Raw genomic sequence first — 21,001 nt, forward strand, 5'->3', positions numbered from 1 at the left:
CTGCGACTCACCAGCATTCAATTCGAGCAAAGCCTGACGCTGTTGCTGATGAGCTGCTGTTTGTCAAAGCGGGTCCAGATTTTGCTTGTCTGGAATCAATGCAGGTGATATTACGCGCTCCCCAGAATGCAGTGCGGCTGATGGGTTGTCTGAGAAATCCCTTCTTTACGTAGAGAGACGGATTGGTGTAGAGGCACAATTCACCTGCTTATTTACGTCATTCTATACTTTCCTATTAAGGCCACAGTGTTACTGACGAATGTATTACGTGTGTGTTGTTTTATCTGTGTGTGTGTGTGTTAGTATAATACTACAGCGCTAATCGTTTAACTGGGTTAGTGTTCATGGAGATTCGCTTTGGTTGTGAGCCCTGGCAGTTGCGTTGGTATTCTGGTAGTTTGTATATTTGCATATTTTTTTTAATTATTCTTTAACCAAAGATCTCCTCTTGCTAAAATGGTGTCTGCAGGGTCCGCTGTTGTACGTTGTAACATCAGTTATAGTAGCCATGTGGCCATGCTTAGCCGTGAGATTAAACCACAGGCCCTAACCCGTTGAAACAGATTGATCGTCTCTGTTGCTAGAAAACTCAATTCACTCGTCAACAGCACTAGGGCAATGGCGCATACATATTATGTGATGTGCATAAAAGTGATATGAAGATGGGCCATTTCCCGAACCGTATCCTGTTATATATATATTATTGAGGGATGTGTTGAGCGTGTGTTGTTGATTGCGCCTGTGCACCACATCCAACGCAGCAGCTGCAGCATCACCAAACAGTCTGATCTCTCTTGCAAGGGAGAACAAGACTCCAAAATACTTCACGATTTAACGGATATATTTATAGTTATCTGCAAAAAAAAATGCCAGGGATACGTACGGTCATCACAATAACGTGGAGGCGAACTGGAAAGTGCTGTGACTAATATCATAGACAACGAGTCTCAATCTACTCTGCAAACACTGGGTGGTGCCAATGTCTCTGCCCGGGGCAATAACGATGAGTAACGTGATTGTGTGATAGCTATTATATTTATTTTCTTCAATAAGTTGGTTATCACATCGCTCGCCTTTATTGGCCAAATATGAAATTCTCAAACGATACATTTTCGCGACTTGGCGGCGTGGGGGGACCCCCGATGTCTGCCTTGGCGCGGTGCCGACGATTACCGTGGCTCTTGCTCGTGCTATCAGAGCTGACCCCGTGACCTCGTCCTAGCCTGGCTGACCCCGTGACCTCGTGCTATCAGAGCTGACCCCGTGACCTCGTGTTAGCCTGGCTGACCCCGTGACCTCGTGCTATCAGAGCTGACCCTGTGACCTCGTCCTAGCCTGGCTGACCCCGTGACCTCGTGCTATCAGAGCTGACCCCGTGACCTCGTCCTAGCCTGGCTGACCCCGTGACCTCGTGCTATCAGAGCTGACCCCGTGACCTCGTGTTAGCCAGGCTGACCCCGTGACCTCGTGCTATCAGAGCTGACCCGTGGCCTCGTCCTAGCCAGGCTGACCCCGTGACCTTATGCTAGCCAGGCTGCCCCCGTGACCTCGTGCTATCAGAGCTGACCCCATGACCTCGTGCTAGCCAGGCTGACCCCGTGACCTCGTGCTATCAGAGCTGACCCCGTGACCTCGTGCTAGCCAGGCTGACCCCGTGACCTCGTGCTAGCCAGGCTGACCCCGTGACCTCGTGCTAGCCAGGCTGACCCCGTGACCTTGTGCTAGCCAGGCTGACCCCGGGCTTCGTGCTATCGATGTCACTTGGATCCGCCGGCTCACTCGGCTCGGCGTGGCCACTTTAAGTGATCCCTGCCAGACAAAGGCGGTCGGCCGCGGTGCTACTCGCTAACACCACGTACACGTGGAACGCGTGTATACACGTATGACACTACACACTCACACGTGGAACACGTGTACACACACGTGTGACACTACACACACACGTGGAACACGTGTACACACACGTGTGGCACTACACACACACGTGGAACACGTGTACACACACGTGTGACACTACACACACACACGTGGAACACGTGTACACACACGTGTGACACTACACACACACGTGGAACACGTGTACACACACGTGTGGCACTACACACACACGTGGAACACGTGTACACACACGTGTGACACTACACACACACACGTGGAACACGTGTACACACACGTGTGACACTACACACACGCGTGGAGTACGTGTGCATACACGTGGAAGAGGTGTACACACACGTGTGACACGACACACACACACTTGGAAGACGTGTACACACGGACACACCGAGATTTTAATCTACATTTTAACCGGCTCTATCTATAAAATTCACAATCATCGGGCGGGGACTGACTCTCCTACTGGACATCTGTGAGAAAAAAAAGAACTTTATAGCTCATCGGATTCCTCCTGCCGTATAAATCATACATTTTCAGCTTCTGATTGTAATTTGTATCGGTAACCGCGGAAAGACGTAGCAACGTGATGGGCCTTGATGACTTTACTTTGGGATCCTGTGTCCGAGAGTACAATGTCCTGATTTTCCATGATAACCTATATATCATTGCACCTTATTACGCCTCTGATCGGAGGTACAGCTGTATAAATCACAATAACACTTGTCAGTGTGGTTTCCGCAGTTATCACGAGGATAAAATAAGGCAACGAGATGGGCGATGTGAGGTGGCTGGATGCCAAAATGATCCCTTCCCCCCCCCCCCCGGGAGGAGCGTCCCTGTCTATGGAGGAGCTTCCCTGTATGGAGGAGCGTCCCTGACTATGGCTGGAAGCGGGGGCATTGGGGATGGGCGCTGGGTGACTCCAATCCGAAGCCAGAGATGTCGTCCACTTGCAAAACCCTTGCGACATTTCGCCCTCGGGGCACACCGCACGTGATCGATGTCTCGTGTCGAGATGACACCGGTGTATAATTTTAAACGCGAGTGCGTATGGGTGTTTTTTTTTTCGAACAAACGAAAAACTCTTTCGAATTTCGCGAGATGTTTAATCTCGGGATGTATCTGCGGGCGCAGTCGCCTGCCTCGCTCGTCTGATTTGGCAGCTCTCTTGTGAGCGATTAAATTAGTACCCGCTGCAATGTGCGTAAACATCGCCAGTGGGGAGACAAAGGCGGCTAGGCGTGGTGTTGACCACTCAACCACCTCGGTGTGCCGTTCCGGCCTTCACAAGTGCTCAATCACAGCACTTGCCCCAACAGTTTGTTTAAGGCTATACGGGGGGGGGGGGGGGGTCTTTGTCTTTGATCATAACTCACAATGCTGGTCATTGTGAACTGGTGAAGCGATGCGTGGGTGTGATGGGGGGAGAGCTGGAACGGTTCAGATATTACCCGCGACTGACGTTGCTATGGCCATGGCAGGGATTCAAACTCGGGAGCCCGGGCTCACTGCTCGGAGCGCGAACGCATGCCCGGAGCGGTGCGGTGATCCTCAACACGCGAGCTCCCATCATCCTCGCTCACAATCGAACAAAGACGGTGGCCACTGCATCGCGCGCTTTCAGATGCGCTTCTGCGGCCGTCTGGAACGCTCTTCCATCGGGCAACAGGAAGCCGCTGGGGCTACGGACGTTTAAATCCTAATCTAGATTGACAGACTACATTCTTTGGAATAGAGTTTTTTTGCGTGTGTTTAGTTTCTTGTCCTTCCCCCCGCACCTCCGATTAGCGCGGTTGGCTAACGTGCGGTGTGAAAGAAGTTCAACATTCATCGGCAAACCCAGGGCCGCGATTCCATTCAAGAATTGGGTTTTTATCCGTCTCGTTTTGTTTTTTCCTGTTGAGGTCAGCCCGGTCACCAATGACTGGACAATGAAATATAAATGTGAGATATGGTTTTCCGAGGGAGCCGAATGGTGTTGTAAATATAATAATACATCATGGTGTTAGACCAGAGGACGCCAAAAGGCGTACAGTTTGAGACGAGACTCTGATGTGGACAATTCAGTTTCAAAGACAAAGCATATATTATACTCGTTGGTTTTTTTCGGTAAAGTCACGTATGTAGAAATAAAATAAAATGTTACTAAATTAAATTAAAATAAATCACGACGTTTCGAACGCAACACAAGCGATCGTCATCTGGTGGAAATGGGTAAAACACATAGCGAGGGAACACACAGGGGGACATCACGCACAGAGCACACAGAGAACGGCAAACTGCACGGAGGCAAATACAACAAGAAGATGGGAGACGAGAACTCAACAGACCTTAGAAACATCACGTGATGCAAAACCAGTCGGCCAACGACAAATTAGACACTAACCTGGTTGACCACGTATTTAAAAAGACTGCAACATTTATATATTAATGCATATATTATCGGAATATGTTTTTTGTTTGCATTCTGACCACTAGTATTGTGGTTAATGCAGACATGATTCCTTCTAAAAGGTTTCAGTTTGGTGTTTAAACATCTTAACACCTGTTTTGCCGCCAGAAAAAAGTGGAAAACCTATTCTCAATAAAATAATACTTGGACAGTATTTGTTTGTGTGTAGAGACAGATGTGTGTGAAAGGAGAAGCATCGCCAGCTCGCCTCTGATAGGAGACGTCGATGGGGACGTTTGTTTTTCTTTCTCTCAAACAGTTGCCGAGCACAGGGTTTGCCAAACGACCCAAAACGTCAAGCGGCCAGTCACAAACAGCGCGATCAAAGTTGTAATCGATGCGAGTGTTTAACACGTTTCTCGACTATGATTTTGTAAGCGCTTCCGGCAAGAGACGATGATGGGGAGAGCGAAAATCCCAAAGCCGAGCAGAGTGCGAGGGGAAGAAGCACACAGAGAGAGCGAGAGGGTGGTGGCGTTGTGACCTACAGTGTGTGCAGAGTGGACACAGCTATAGATACGATGAATCAGTCCAGACCTCAACTTAGACAACAGGACCCTCGGTGGCTATTTGTGTAAATTTTACGCACGGCGCTTTCGCGACCAATTATTCACGATCAAATGTTGGGTGAGGTCGCGTAAGTGTAAATGTGTCGTGCATCCACCTCCACCCGACATACTTCCGGCAAAACGCCTGATGATGCTGGTTGTAATCACCAGCGAAACCTCAAACTGGAAATGTTGTGGGTTTGCTTTCTAACACACAACCGGTGGCGCTGCAGTCAGATTGAAAACTCATTTTAGATTGAAACCTCATTTCTTAGATTGAAAACGATTTTTGTTAGAACTGCTTTTTGTGTTTCGTTTGTTGTCCTTCCCCCGCACCTCCGATTGGCACGGTTTGGCTACATACGGAGCGAAAGAGGTTCAACACACGTGACAAATTGGCACGTACCTTTCACACAACACACCTTACTAACTGGCTGCGTCGGTGGATGTGGGTGTGCGATGCGCATTTACACTTTCGCAACCAAACCCACGAACAAAAATTAACGTCACCGTGGCTTCATACTCTTAGGTTCTTTCGGTAAAGTCACGTAGGTAAAATAATAATAATAATAAAATTAAATAATAATAATGAATGAAAATAACTAAATTAAATCACGACGTTTCAGAAGCAACACAAGCCTCCGTCATCAGGTGTAACTGCTCCAGTAAAATTACTGTAGCGTGTGAAGAGAGCTATTCAACTTCTTGGTTCTTTCGGTAAAGTCCCGTAGAAGGGAAATAATACAAATAAAACATTACAAAATAATTCTCACGACGTTTCGGCCACAACGCAAGCAGCCGTCCTCAGGTGAAGACCAGGTCTGTCGGGGAGACAGCGTCCCTTCCACGTGACTTTACCGAAAGAACCAAGAAGATGAATCCCTGCAGTCACGAAAGCTTTAAATCGAGAGCTATGCAAGACACGTGCTTTATATAAAACGTCGTGATTTAATTTAGTTATTTTCATTTATTATTATTATTTTATTAGTATTCCTTCTACCTACGTGACTTGGCCGAAATAACCTAAGAGTATGAATCCGTGCAGTCACGAAAGCATCAAATCTAGATTTCACCGTGGCCTTTTTTTTACGCTGCGTTTCTGAGAGGCGAGGCCCTCGACCGCGCGACTCGCGGGCGACACGCTGCGTCCACGCGTCCGTGTCGAGGCTGCCTTGGCGAGCCAGTGAACGGCATCAGCAGGAGCCCACATCGCAATGCAGCTCTGAAATGCTGTCGGTGGCGAATGAGCGAAGAGGACGTTGGTTGTTACTGCGCCATCCCGTGCATTGTGATCGGCGAGCGCAATTTTGCGCTGTGGCCTCGTCCCGATTAAATCGTGCGAGCCGCCAACTTATTTTCCCTGTACACATCATGCCACGCAACGTGCTGCCTACGGCCGCACATTGTCTTCAGATCCCGGATGCTAAGCAGGAGTTGAGCCTGGATGGTGCTCGGATGGGCTGAGCACCGCGCACAAAGAGCTTGACGTGTCGGCTGCTGCTGCGGGACTTCGTTAGTTATTATATATAATACCAGATACACAAATGGGCAATTAACAAAAATTACTCTTCTGTGTGCGACCTTGGTCATCCGGAAGAGACCGTACAACTTCTGTGACGACGCAAAGCCCCGATGAGCAAATGCGATGGAGACATCACAGCGATGATACACCACTCCGCCACGGCTTGACCACCTGAATGTCAAATTTATCTGCGTCTACCGTCAGCCGTACGAAGGACGAATACGAAATAATAATAATAATAATAATGATAATTAAGAAACACAGTTTTCTGTATCGCAATTCACACAAGGTCTCAAAGCGCTTTGACGTGAAACTTAATAAGTTCCGGCGAGAGTGTGTTGTAAAAGCGGGCGAGATTTCAGACGCGATTTTAAACAAAAAATGGAACAGACTTAGAATCCCTGATGAACCGTGGAAGGGAATGTCCACTATCGCGGAGCTCGGCTGCAGATATCTCCCCGTCGTCTCAGAGAGCACAACATTCAGCGGATCGAAGTTTTCGCGGTGGAATTAAAAACTTGACAAAAGTCTCTCTGTTGTACTCTACTCCTACGCTCTCGCTGGTCCGCGACGGCGAGGCCGCGCGTGCACTCTCCATGCCACCGCTCGCATCGCCCCAAATCGGCGGGGATGTGGGGCGCGTGGCCAGGCCTGCGCCGTGGACATCAGTGGCCAGTGCCGACACAATCTCTGTACCCCCCGCCCCGCCCCGAAGGCTTCACCCTCTCGCACTGAAGCACCGTGATGAAGTATGGCTCAATCGTCCCCCCCCCCACCCCACAATCTCCCCCGCCCCCACTCCTCCCATTGGTCACACGCGACTCAGTGCGCGCGAGCAGGGCAGGCGGCGATGAGGGGTGGGTGGGCGATGGGGCTGTGGGTGGGCGATGAGGGGTGGGTGGGCGATGAGGCGGTGGGTGGGCGATGCGGGGTGGATGTGGATGGGCGGTGAGGGGTGGGTGTGGGTGGGCGATGGGGCTGTGGGTGTGGGTGGGCGATGAGGGGTGGGTGGGCGATGCGGGGTGGATGTGGATGGGCGGTGAGGGGTGGGGCTGTGGGTGGGCGATGGGGCGGTGGGTGTGGGTGGGCGATGAGGGGTGGGTGGGCGATGAGGGGTGGTTAGGCGATGAGGCGGTGGGTGTGGGTGGGCGATGAAGGTTGGGCGGTGATGAAGGGGTGGGTGTGAGTGGCTTGCATGTGGCGGTTGCCTAAGGCGGAACATATAGGGGACACAAACATGGCTTTCAGAGACAGCCTCTCATCCCTTGAGCATCCCACGGCTCCCTCCCAGGCCCCTCTCCCACTCACATCCTGCCCCCCTCCCGCGCCTCCCCCATCCACCCCAACCTCCAGCCCCCTCGCCGGGAGCGCTGCTCAAGCTGGCCCCAGCCCCCACTGCCCGCGATGAATCTCAGAGCACCGCGGCCTCTCGCTGGCCAGGCTCCAGCTGCATGCACCAGCGCCGGCAGCGGTGATGTCATTGCCCCGTGTCCAGACGCAGTGGCAGCAGCAGCAGTGGCAGCAGTGGCAGCAGCAGCAGCAGCGTCTCCTGGCAGCAGCAGCAGCTTCAGCAGCCTGGCCGCTCAGCACCGTGCCGAGTGAACGGGGGGAGAGGCGGCCCGCGCCGTGCAGTCAACGAAGATGTTCTTTGTTCACGTTTTGTTTGTTGCGTTTGCACCCGAGTCAAGAGCCTCATGGCTCACAGGGCTGTGCCTAATAAATGAAACTGAACGCGGCAGGGGTATCCCCTACAGAGACCCCGATCCTGCCAGAGGGGCCCCATCCCCCATAGAGAACCCCTATCGGACTATCGTGAGCACCTATAGAGATCCCGGATAGAGACCACGTAGATATACCGGTCAGCATCATGCTACAGAGCTCCCCTTTAGCAATTCCTTAGCACGCGATAGAGATCCCCTACAGAAAAATCATATTGAGACTAATTTTGCATTATATAGATCCACCTTATAATCCCCTATCGAGACCCCCTACAGAGATCCCCTATACCGATCCACTATAAAGACCCCCCAATAGAGACCCCCAATAGAAGATCCCTATAGAGATCTCCTATACCGATCTTCTATCGAAACCTCCCCCCCCCCCACCTCCATATAGAGGGCCGCTATCGAGACTCCCGAAAGAGGCCACCTCCAGTGCTCTGGAGAAGAGCCCCTTCACGAGGGGACGTGGCACCTGTCACGATCTGCGTCGCGCGCGTTCGAACCGTGGAGACGATGAAAGAGCGGCTCAGCATGCAGTGGTGGCCTGGGGGGAGAGGGCATCTGGAGACAGCGAGACAGAGAGATGCAGCGCCAGAAGGAGAGAGAGAGGGGGTAGCGCTTTGGGATGTTCGGCTTTGGGTTATAGCGCAATTTCGGGCCGCGCTAGGTGTTGGAACACGTGTGCAGGATGGGGGGGGGAGGCCGATTGCCCAGATGTTCATTGGAGTGGTGGTCTCCGCTAGTCGGTGACCGTGGGGAAGAGAAGGCCAAGGTGCGGATGGTGGGGACACTGTCAGGGCGGATCGTGGAGGTCGTCGTGTGTCTGCAGCGCAGCCACGGCACGATCTGGCGGAGGGGAGGTCGCGTTGGCAACGAGGCGTGACCCGCCCATCATGGACACGTGTGAAAATGAGCTTCATAGCTCATCGGATTCCTCCAGTCTGAATACAGATTCTGATCAACATTCTGACTCTTGCCCCGTCACGACATCTTGATCTCGATTTCAGGATCAATAACCTCAAACAACAGCAGCAGCAGCACAATCTGTAGTGGTGAATTATAACCTCAAGGCATGCGCTGTGCGTCGGATAGCGAGATATCTCACAGCCGAGCGGGGAGTATAAACCTGCTTAGGGCGTGGAAGGGTGACCACCACCAGGGCTTGCCAGGTGTCGTAGGAGCGGCGCTACGAGATGGGCCTGCTGAGCGGCACTCCCCTCGTCTGGGTGTTCTCCCGCTTCTCCTCGCTTCCTCCCCAAACGCGTAAACTAACTCTCACCACGACTGGAATTCATTGGCGAACCTCCCCGAACGTAGCTGTACCCTCCTGAACAAGAGCCCCTGGAGACTCGGTGAAGCTTTGGCTGTTTTTTTTTACGGGTGAATAATAATAATTGTGATTATTGAATAATAATGATGATTATTTTTATTCTTCTTGGTTCTTTCGGTAAAGTCACGTAGAAGGGAAGTAATAAAATAATAAAAAATAAAACATAATACTTCTCTTCTACGTGACTTTACCGAAAGAACCAAGAAGATGAATCCCTGCAGTCACGAAAGCTTTAAATCCAAATTATTATTATTATTCACGCCACCGCCAATTTTAAATCGGCAGTGGCGTGGGACGACGGCGGAGAGCTCCACCCGTGGAATTCGTGCGGGTCAAAATCACCACAACAAAGATGAATATCCCTCTGATGGGTAAGACTCGTTACCCGTAACGAGGCACTTAAGGAACGAGTGGCTTTTAATTGGTGACCCCGGTGACCCGGTGGTCGGAGACTTGGCGGTAGAGAGAGCCCTCCGCTTCTCATTCGCGCCCGTCTCTCCCGGCGGTGCTCGCAGAGCTTCGGGAACCGAATTACCGTCAGCTGTTTGGTGACGTGGGCGTGGAAGAGGCCCCTGACGACATTGGCACGAGGTGACGGCAAGAGGGTCTCGCCAACCTGCTGCTCCGGAGCCGCGTGGCGGCTCTTTAAGGGCCGCTACTTCGTGACCGCTCGTATTCACCCACAGTGCATTGCGGCTCTTGAAATATTGAGAGGGTTTTTTTTTTACTTTTACTACCGAATTCTAGTTTCTGTTGCTGATCCCCTGGGCTACACCATCCATGGCTCTCCGATGGCGTTTTGGGATTTGAACCGATATGCCTCGTACGGGGTACGATGTCCGACGTTTTTTGCCCCACGTGCTGGCAGCTTGTTCAGGAAGTTAATTTCATAAACAATACAGAATAAAGGGGGGAGGCGGGGGGGTGTGCTGGGTTAGATCGCGTAAATAAAAATGTGTCGTTGGACCCGCCACCACCCGACACAGCCAAGTAATAAGGTTTGTCAAGTAACCAAAACGTGCCGATTCGTTACTGCTTCAGCACACCGTGGGGTTGGAGAGTAACCCCACAACATTTACAATTCGAGGACCGTGTCGTTGGCGATAACAACAACCAACTTCATCGGGGCGATTTGCCAGAATTGTGAAGTCGTCCTCCTGTTGCGGTCCTAAATAGAGCAATGGTCATGGCATCACTTTGAGCCCATCAGGTGCGAAGACCAGGGGGAGGCTGATGGGTGGTCAAGCTTATTTATTTACGCGATCGTACCCATGCAACCTTTACAATGGACAACATTCGTCGCGAAAGCCAACGCGTTGAACTTGGGTCAACAACCTCCCAGCTTGGGCCGTCGGTGCTTTGATGCTTCCGGCACGTGGAGCGAAACGTCGGAGACATCGTGCCCGAACGACGCGCGGCGCGACTCGAAAACGCCGGGGGGGGGGACGGTGCCGTGCAGCCAGATCGCCCGGGCACAGAGCGGTGGTCGTCTCACACTGGATGTGCCGGCGTGATGTCGCATACAGCTCACACGTGACGCATCACTTAACGGCGACAATTGTGAGGAATGAGTATGCCGGTGCTGGCGCTCTCTCTCTCACTCTCTCTCTCTCGCTCTACGCAGCCGACAGGAACCCCCCAGGTCTTCATTGCAAATGAGAGAATGAATCTCAATGGGCACTCAACTGCTGTCCCGTGGTTGAGTCGGACGGTAAAGTGCGATCAGTGTTTATGTGACGTCGTGTTAGAGGCGCGCGTGTATGTGTCATAGGTGCTCGCTAACAGCACTTGCCCCAACAGTCAGTTAAGGCTATAGGGGTACATTTGTCTTTGCATCTATGTGTGAGTGTATGCGTGATTTTGCGTGTGAGTCTAAACGTGTCTATGCGTTTGTGTGTGTGTGCATGTCAGTATGTGAGTCTACACGTCTCTATGTGTGTGTGTGCATGGTCCTGTGTGTATGTGGGTCTAAACGTGTGTATGCGTGTGTGCATGGTTATGTCTGTATGTGAGTCTACACGTCTCTATGCATGTGTGTGTGTGTGCATGGTTCTGTGTGTATGTGAGTCTACACGTGTGTATGCATGTGTGTGTGTGTGCATGGTTCTGTGTGTATGTGAGTCTACACGTGTGTATGCATGTGTGTGTGTGCATGGTTCTGTGTGTATGTGAGTCTACACGTCTCTATGCATGTGTGTGTGTGCATGGTTCTGTGTGTATGTGAGTCTACACGTGTGTATGCATGTGTGTGTGTGCATGGTTCTGTGTGTATGTGAGTCTACACGTGTGTATGCATGTGTGTGTGTGCATGGTTCTGTGTGTATGTGAGTCTACACGTGTGTATGCATGTGTGTGTGTGTGCACGCGTGGAGCGGTGGCGCAGTGATTAGCGCACTGCACTGCGAACCAGGCGAGCCGAGTTCAATTCCCGCTCACGACCGATAAGAGCGGCGAATATTTGAACCGTTCCTGGGCCTCCACCCGGTCGCGTGCCACAGTGCCGGCCTTTTATCCATTTGTACATGTGCGTGCGTTTCAATGTATGTGTACGTGTGTGTTGGTGTGCATGCGTGTACATGCATGTGCACACACACGCATGCACACCATGCGTGTATATGGGGAGCGGTAGTGTAGCGGTTAGCGCTACGCTGCGCTACGAATCCGGCGACCCAAGTTCGATTCCCGCTCAGGGCCAACACCCAGTGACGATTATCTGAACCGGTCCTGGTCTTCCCCTAGGTCGACTCAGTCTAAAATTAGTACCTGGTGCGGTGTGTAAACATCGCCACTGGGGAAAGACAAAGGCGGTCGGGCGTGGTCTTGGCCACCCACCCCCTCGTGTGCCGTTCCGACCTTCATAGGTTCTCGCTAACAGCACTTGCCCCTACAGTCTCGTACAGGCTATACGGGGGATATTTGTCTCTGTTGTTTTTTTTGTATCTATGTGCCTCCCCTAGGTCGACTCAGCCTCAAATTTGTACCTGGTGCTGTGTGTAGACAAAATCAATGGGGATACAAAGGCGGCCGAGCGTGGTGTCGGTAGCACATCCCCCTGTGAGCCGCGTTGACCTTCCTAGGTGCACGCTCGCAGCGCTTGCTCCGACAATTTGTTAAAGCAATACGAGGAGGGATCTCTGTATTCGCATGTGCGTGCACGTGTGTTTGGGTGCAGGTGTATGTGTGAGTGTGCGTGTGTAGCTGTGTGTGTGTGTGCTGGTGTATGTGTGCGTGCGTGCCGAGCTGCGTGTGTGTGTGTGCGTGCTGGTGTATGAGTGTGCGTGCGTGCGTGCGTAGCTGCGTGTGTGTGTGCTGGTGTATGTGTGAGTGTGCGTGTGTAGCTGCGTGTGTGTGTGTGCGTGTGTGTGTGTGCGTGTGTGTGTGCGTGCGTGTGTGCGTGCGTGTGTGTGCGTGTGCGTGCCACTGTGGGTTGCACGCTGCTCATTGCATCGTCACTCTGCTGATGCGGTGCTCAATGTGTCCATGTGATTGTCAATTCGTGCACGCGCATTTATCTCTGCCTGTGTGGTTCTCTTTCCCAGCGTGATTCTCTGTAAGTGTGGTTCCCTCTCTGTGCCAGTGTGGTTCTCTAACTTTCCGCCGTTGTGGTTGTTGTGATTGCTGTGTGGCCGACTTGCCCTTCCCTCGCGAAGCCAACGCGTCTCTTCTTCTTCTCCTCCGCAGGGAGCTCCAGGGGCGTGTGTAAAACCATCGACCACTTCCCGGAAGACTCGGATTTCAAGGACACGGCTGAGTACTTACTCCGTAAGCGCGTCTCTATCGGTGCTCACACGACGTGCTCACGAGGGAGTGGGGGAGACGCGGCTGTCCCACAGTCAGCTGCTTCTTGACGAGCTCGTTGTGTCATCGCCTTGGCACGCTTGGCGATGTCACCGCGTGGCTAAATCGTCGCGTCATCACTCGCGTGCCGCTGCCAATCAGAGGCGGCGGTGGTGGTGGTGGCTATGCTGCTGCTACTGCTGCACGTGGCGAGCTGCACGTGGCGAGCTGCACGTGGCTAGCTGCACGTGGCGAGCTGCACGTGGCGAGCTGCACGTGGCGAGCTGCACGTCGCTAGCTGCACGTGGCTAGCTGCACATGGCGAGCTGCACGTGGCTAGCTGCACGTGGCGAGATGCACGTGGCTAGCTGCACGTGGCGAGCTGCACGTGGCGAGCTGCACGTGGCTAGCTGCACGTGGCTAGCTGCACGTGGCGAGCTGCACGTGGCTAGCTGCACGTGGCGAGATGCACGTGGCTAGCTGCACGTGGCTAGCTGCACGTGGCGAGCTGCACGTGGCTAGCTGCACGTGGCGAGCTGCACGTGGCTAGCTGCACGTGGCGAGCTGCACGTGGCGAGCTGCACGTGGCTAGCTGCACGTGGCGAGCTGCACGTGGTTAGCTGCACGTGGCGAGCTGCACGTGGCTAGCTGCACGTGGCGAGCTGCACGTGGCGAGCTGCACGTGGCTAGCTGCACGTGGCGAGCTGCACGTGGCTAGCTGCACGTGGCGAGCTGCACGTGGCGAGCTGCACGTGGCTAGCTGCACGTGGCGAGCTGCACGTGGTTAGCTGCACGTGGCGAGCTGCACGTGGCTAGCTGCACGTGGCGAGCTGCACGTGGCGAGCTGCACGTGGCTAGCTGCACGTGGCGAGATGCACGTGGCTAGCTGCACGTGGCTAGCTGCACGTGGCTAGCTGCACGTGGCGAGCTGCACGTGGCTAGCTGCACGTGGCTAGCTGCACGTGGCGAGCTGCACGTGGCTAGCTGCACGTGGCGAGCTGCACGTGGCTAGCTGCACGTGGCGAGCTGCACGTGGCGAGCTGCACGTGGCTAGCTGCACGTGGCGAGCTGCACGTGGCGAGCTGCACGTGGCGAGCTGCACGTGGCTAGCTGCACGTGGCGAGCTGCACGTGGCGAGCTGCACGTGGCGAGCTGCACGTGGCTAGCTGCACGTGGCGAGCTGCACGTGGCGAGCTGCACGTGGCTAGCTGCACGTGGCGAGCTGCACGTGGCGAGCTGCACGTGGCGAGCTGCACGTGGCGAGCTGCACGTGGCGAGATGCACGTGGCGAGCTGCACGTGGCGAGATGCACGTGGCGAGCTGCACGTGGCGAGATGCACGTGGCGAGCTGCACGTGGCGAGCTGCACGTGGCGAGCTGCACGTGGCATACCTCAGCAACTGTTTTCGCTGTGGTTGTCCCCACCTGATGATGGACGCTTGTGTTGCGCCCGAAACGTCGTGATTTAATTTAGTTATTTTCATTTTTATTTTATTATAATTTTTATTTTCATCTACGTGACTTTACCGAAAGAACCGAAGAGTATTCCTCCCACACCTATAATAATAATCAATATTGTTTGGGTCTTTCGGTGAAGTCACGTAGATAGGTAAAAAAAAATCCTTTATTATGAGGAAATGATTGTTATTATTAGTACTACTTTCTTGTCGTGTGTCAGTGTCCCTCTATGACCTGCCCCCCCCCCCATCACCAACCATCATCAAATCCACTGCTAGACGCAGGTCTCCCCCGCACGCCGTCGCCATCTCTCACGATCCTGCCATGTCCTCAGGCAACTAGCTGCCTGCGCACGAGTTGAATTCCTCGCTCCGTCTCCCTGAGGCGGGCGTGTAACTGGAATTCGATCCATCCGTTTGCTGCCACTCCGTCGTTATCATTGACCGTCGGCTATCGAGCGATGGCGCGTCCTCCCTAAGTCTCACTTCCTCACTTCTTATCAGTGTGAGCGATGGCGAGATGTTATTTACCTCGCCCGGTATACAGGAGGTCGTGGGTTCGATCCCAACCCCGACCGCCTGCTGCTGTATATTTGGAGGTTGCGTGTCTTTCTCCCCGTGGTCGTGTAGAATTGCCTCCGGCTCCTCCGGGTTTTTTCATCGCCACATTTAGAAACATTACGCGTTTAAAGTATTTTTGCTTCTATAAATGTCCACGTGATAAACGCACTTCGTTGAGCTATCATTTGTCTCCAGGTCGCTTCTAAAAAAATTGTTACATAGCTCAGTGGGCCTTACCTGGTAAAACAATTATAAATAGCAGTTAAATAGTCACGAAAGCTTCAAATCAAGATCATCTGCGTATGTTCTCCAATCCACGTGTTCATCTTTTCTGTCCATGTGCGTGCGTCTCTCCGTACTCTTCCGTTTTTTGCGCCATTTCGTTTGGCGAGCGTCCACGATTTATTTTTGTTGGGAGCCGTACGCCACGGCAGGAGGCAGCGGCATTCACCGCTGAGAACTCCACCCAACCGTCGTTCACCCCTCCATGTCAGCGGTGCCACGCCGCCCCGACCAGCGGGCCCTTCATTTCTCGCCCGATATTATCCGGAACAGCGCTAGGCTGGCTTGGGAGTAAGGATCATCGGCGTAAGGCACTACCACTAGAGAACAAGCAACGCCTATCCATAATAATAATAATCGTCTATTGAGGACAGCAGGTAACTCTGTGAACAGCTGCTAGCCCTAAGCCCTATTCACGTGCGTGTATTTTGCGCACGACAACAAAGACAAAAGCTCCCCCTAATACCCTTAGCAGACGGTTGGGGCAAGTGCTGTTAACGAGCACCTATGAAGGCTGACAGCACACGAGAGGGTGGGTGGCCATCCCCACGCTCGGCCGCCTTTGTCTCCCCGGAGACTCATTCGAGGCCGAGGGGAAGAGGCGCAGAACCCGGTTCAGATTACACTGGTCAACAGCAAAAAAACGTTTTTTTCTGGCCTGGACTTTTGCAGCTGTGTTAGACTAATTTCAGGGTGCTGATTCCAAATCTGATCTCAGATTTGCTCTATCACATCATTTTTATGCTATCGGCATACCCCATTTTCGTTGATTTTACCCGAAATTAACTCTGTCACTTATGATTGCAAGTTGTTGCGAGTCAGTGACTGCTTTAGTGTTAAAATATGGTGCTGTATTTTTAGGATAGTGTGTTTATAATATCATTTTATGTAGATATCCGCATTTATTTAATATTTTTCTTCTGCAGTTTTTATTGCAATATTTTATATCTCAAAAACCTGATGTGATAGACAAAAACTGATGCCAGATTTGGAATCAGCACCCCAAAATTACAGTCTAACCGTTGGAATACCTTATGCCAGAAAAAGTGTGTTGACCAGTGTAGTCGTCACCGGTGTTGGCCGTGAACGGGAAGCGAATCCGGGTCGCCGGGTTCGCTGGCGCAGAGCGCTCACTCACGGCGCGTGCAACGCACGCCGCTGCACCGTGACGAGGACACGCCGAGATGGAGATTGATCGGGGCTGGGCGACAAAACAATTGGAGGAGCAGCGGCCTTCCCGACTGTTCAGGCACCGAGATTCGGCGCTACGTTCCAGGATATATCGCTGCGTTCCACCGCGGGTATTCTCTCGGAAGCGGCGCTGCGGAGTTTAGAAGCACCCGGGGATAATGATCTGCGCGGGGATAATATTTCGCGAAAGGTTTCCGCAAGCCGCGTGTTTGCGCGTCGCCCAGGGCACGCGCGTGCGTTGTTTTTTTTTCCTGTTGCACACGAGGTGAGTAATGATTTGTGTGGAAGGAGGCGGAGGGAGGGAGGAGCGGTGACTGCCAAAGTCTTTTATTATTCCGCTTTGTGCTGAGTGTCGCACTTAACAAATTACTCTGGCTGATTAGAGCAAACATTTTCCACCAAACACGTCTTTGTCTTCCGCGCGTAAGCGCCCCGCAGAGGCCGGCGACACGGATTTTCGCGACGCGCGAGCACACAAAGACAAAGCTCCCCCGTGTAGCCTCAACAGACTGTTGAGGCAAGTGCTGTTAGCGAGTAGCAGCACCTACGAAGGCCGGCACTGTGGCACACGAATGGGTGCGTGGCCAGTGCCACGCCCGACCGCCTTTGTCTCCCTAGTAGAGATGATTACAGGTGCTCATTTGAGACTGAGTCGACCTAGGGGGGGCCCAGAACCGGTTCAGATAATCGTCACCGGCGTCGGCCGTGAGCGGGAATCGAACTCGGGTGGCCGGGTTCGTAGCGCAGCGTAGCGCTAACCGCTACACTACCGCTCCCCCCACACACAGACACACATATCGTGACGTTGCTGCTGCAGCTGCTGCGTTGTCAGTGCTGCACAAGTACATATATTGCTCATTAATCGTACGATAAAACCTTTATATGTAGAGAACCACAGAGCTTTGGAAGGGGGGAGGGGTGGATTTCTGGCCGCTGCTGCTCTCCCAATGTAACCGTCACTCGCCACGTGGACCCATTACTCCGTGTCACCCCGTGACCTCTCCCCATGATGCCTCACCGTGACCTCTCCCCGTGAACCTCTCCCCGTGACGTCTCCCCGTGATGTCTCGCGTGACTCTCTTGGTCTCTTCGTCTCCCCGTGACTCTCCACGCGTCTCGATCCTTGTCCCCCCCCCCCCCCCACGTGTCTCTGCTCGCCCCCCCCCCCGTGCCACTATCCTCACGCCAATGAATCACCGCGACACCCTCCCGGGTGTACCTCGCCCTTCCCCGGCGACCTCTCCCCCCCCACCCAAGGGTTGATGCGCGCCTCCAGCATCTTCCCCATCTTCAGCGTGCTGCTGCTCCTCTTCGGAGGCCTCTGCATCGCCGCCAGCGAGATCTACAAGTCCAAGCTGCACATCGTTCTCGGTGCCGGCATCAGCATGGTGGCGGCAGGTGATAGGGCTACGACAGTGACGCACAAAGACAAAGATCCCCCGTATAGCCTTGACAGACTGTAGGGGCAAGTGTTGTTTGCGAGCACCTATGCAGGCCGGAACGGGGGTGGTGGCCAGCACCACGTCCGACCGCCTTTGTCTCCCCAGTGGCGATGTTTACACACCGCACCAGGTACTCATTTGAGGCTGAGTCGACCTAGGGGAGGCCCAGGACCGTTTCAGATAATCGTCACCGGTGTTGGCCGTGAGCGGGAATCGAAACCAGATCGCCGGGTTCATAGCGCAGCGCGTTAACCGCTACACTGCGGCTCCCCACGACAGTGACACACACAGTGACACACACAGTGACACACGCGCACACATCCACACACCTCGCCAGCAGTAACTCTCACACCTCTCGAACACCTCCGTCTGTCCGTGCCCCCCACCTCCACTCACCCCCCCCCCCCCTCCAACATCCCAGGCCTGTCGAACATCATCGGCATCATCGTGTACATCTCGAGCAACGCGGGCGACCCCAACATGAGCGACCCGAAGAACAAGAACTACTCGTACGGCTGGTCCTTCTACTTCGGCGCCCTCTCCTTCTTCATCGCCGAGACGCTGGGCGCGTGGCTCGTGCACGTCTTCATGGACGCGCACCAACACGCCCTCTCTCAGGCGCTGCCCGGCATCATGCCCGGCATGGGCCTCGGTGTCACGGCCATCGACAGCGACGACTATCTCAAGAAGCCCTCTTCCTCCTCCATGGCGGCCGCTTCGTCATCCGCGGCCGCAGCCGCCGCGGCTGCCCAGGCGATGGCAGCCGGAGGAGGAGGAGGCATCGGAGGAGGAGGAGGTGCGGGCGGGATGGGGGTGGCGGGGATGCGACTTCCCAGCTACCGCTGGCGCTCACGCGACCCGTCGCCCGTGGGCTTCAAGCCGCTGAACGCGCAGCCGTCCACGGACACGCTGGCCATGTACACGCTGCCGCGGGACTCCCCGCCGGACTTCAACCCCTTCGTGTCGGGCGGCCAGCAGAGCGGCTCGGGCAGCGGAGCCGGCGGGAGCGGCGGCGGCGGCGGGGTCGGAGGCGCCCCCACGGGCAGCGGCTCCGGCAGCGGCACGGGCACCGCGGCGGAGATGTTCGCCGTGCAGAACTGCCTGCGCAGCGAGCTCGAGGAGACGCTGTTCGGCTCGGCCGCCAACCGCAGGACGACGCCCGTGTGAGCGGGGAGCGGTGGCGGTGGAGGTGGTGGAGGAGGTGAGACGGGCTCCGGTTGCGCGCGCGTGGAGTGGCAGGGGTGGAACGGTGGTGCAGCGGTTAGCGTCTCGCTGCGCAATGAAACCCTGGAGGCCCGAGTTCGATTCTCGCTCACGACCGAATAACAGTGGCGATTATTTGAACCGGATCTGGGCCTCCCCTAGGTCGATTCAGCCTCAAATGAGGACCTGTCGCGATGCGTAAACATCGCCACTATGGAGACAAAGGCGGTAGGGCATGGTTCTGGCCACTCACCCCCTCGCTAACAGCACTCGCTAACAGCACTTGCCCCAACAGTCTGTGAAGGCTATACGGGAGATCTTTGTCTTTGTGGCGCCAATGCATGGGAGGCGACGTGGAAGGACACGAGGTAGCGACGTGGACGTTTCACTCCGAGCGCATTCTGCTCTGGTAACTCAGCAAGTCATATGTGCGTAACGCCGTGGTTTTCCCGGGGGAATGTAATAGACATCTACCACTCAATGTTAGCGATCGTGATCATCAGCCACGGTCAATCCACTGCTAAGCCGCCGCCACTGTCTATGTATGTACGTTGAACTTCTTTCGCACCGTACATAACCCACCGTGCTAATACCGATACCCTGCAAATGTCCCCCGTGTGAAAAAAACAAAATAAATATTTTTTAAAAGCTCGTCTCGCACACACACACTGCGGTCGTCATATATAAGACGCACTCCCAACGTTTTGCTTTAGAATATAGGGACATGGGGGTTCCGGCGCCGGCGCGAAGGGGGCAGGAAGAGGGGGGTGGGGGGGGCAGGGAGGGGGGTGGTGGGGGAGTAGGGAGGGGGGGTGGTGGGGGAGCAGGGAGGGGGGGTGGTGGGGGGAGCAGGGAGGGGGGTGGTGAGGGGGGTAGGGAGGAGGGGTGGTGGGGGGGTAGGGAGGGGGGGTGGTGGGGGAGCAGGGAGGGGGGGTGGTGGGGGGAGCAGGGAGGGGGGTGGTGGGATGGCAGTGCGTCTTACAATCCCTAAAATGTGGTCAAAGCCAAATCCGTGGCAAAGTTGAAACACCCCGAACGGCAGCACAGCTGTCGAGGGAGGGGAGGGGGTCACAGTGCCGTGGCCCGCTTAGAGCGTCGTCATTCTGAAATGCTCATCCAGCTCTCTGGGGCGTTCACCCTCGCTGTGGCTCGTATGGCGCACATTTAAAATCGAATCAAATATCTCCCTCTGCCTCGCTCGCCTCTGCACGCACTGCGCGCTCTCTCTCTCTCTGTTCAATTAACGTCCGGACGCCTCGGGGGGTGGGGGGGGCGAATTGGATGATGGGGGGGGGGGGGCTCTGGTGTTACTCATGCGTGCGTGTAACGTGGGCATGCGAGATATTAACCAAAGCCAAGGTTCCATAGCTCCGCGAGATATTTCATTTTTTTTTTATATATAAATTTTTAGTTATTTCTTATTTTGCGATAATCACAAATTGGACGCTGGTATTTGTATGGTTACGGTTGTTTACGCAGAGGAAAGCCTCACTGAGTCGCATGACTCTCTTGCAGGAGGACGCTGCCGAGTTGCATTTTCTCACTAGGCTGTGCTGATCGCCATCCTGTGTATATTTTATATCTCAATTAAGTCATGTTGCGGGGTACATATTTACATTT

General features: G+C 54.1%; 1 protein-coding gene across 2 annotated transcripts in view; it reads left to right on the forward strand.

Annotated features, from left to right (window-relative positions):
* Positions 1-21,001, forward strand: part of LOC144935468 (voltage-dependent calcium channel gamma-2 subunit-like) — a 44,152-nt gene that overhangs the window by 17,186 nt on the left and 5,965 nt on the right. For both annotated transcript variants that reach the window (XM_078862147.1, XM_078862157.1), the window contains exons 3-5: positions 13,151-13,231; positions 17,994-18,134; positions 18,600-19,379. In XM_078862147.1, coding sequence (XP_078718273.1) covers positions 13,151-13,231; positions 17,994-18,134; positions 18,600-19,345 — 968 coding nt within the window. In that variant the 3' untranslated portion in view covers positions 19,346-19,379. The remainder of the gene's footprint in view (positions 1-13,150; positions 13,232-17,993; positions 18,135-18,599; positions 19,380-21,001) is intronic.

Source organism: Lampetra fluviatilis, chromosome 1, assembly GCF_964198595.1.
Source record: "Lampetra fluviatilis chromosome 1, kcLamFluv1.1, whole genome shotgun sequence".
Taxonomy (NCBI): Eukaryota; Metazoa; Chordata; class Hyperoartia; order Petromyzontiformes; family Petromyzontidae; genus Lampetra; species Lampetra fluviatilis.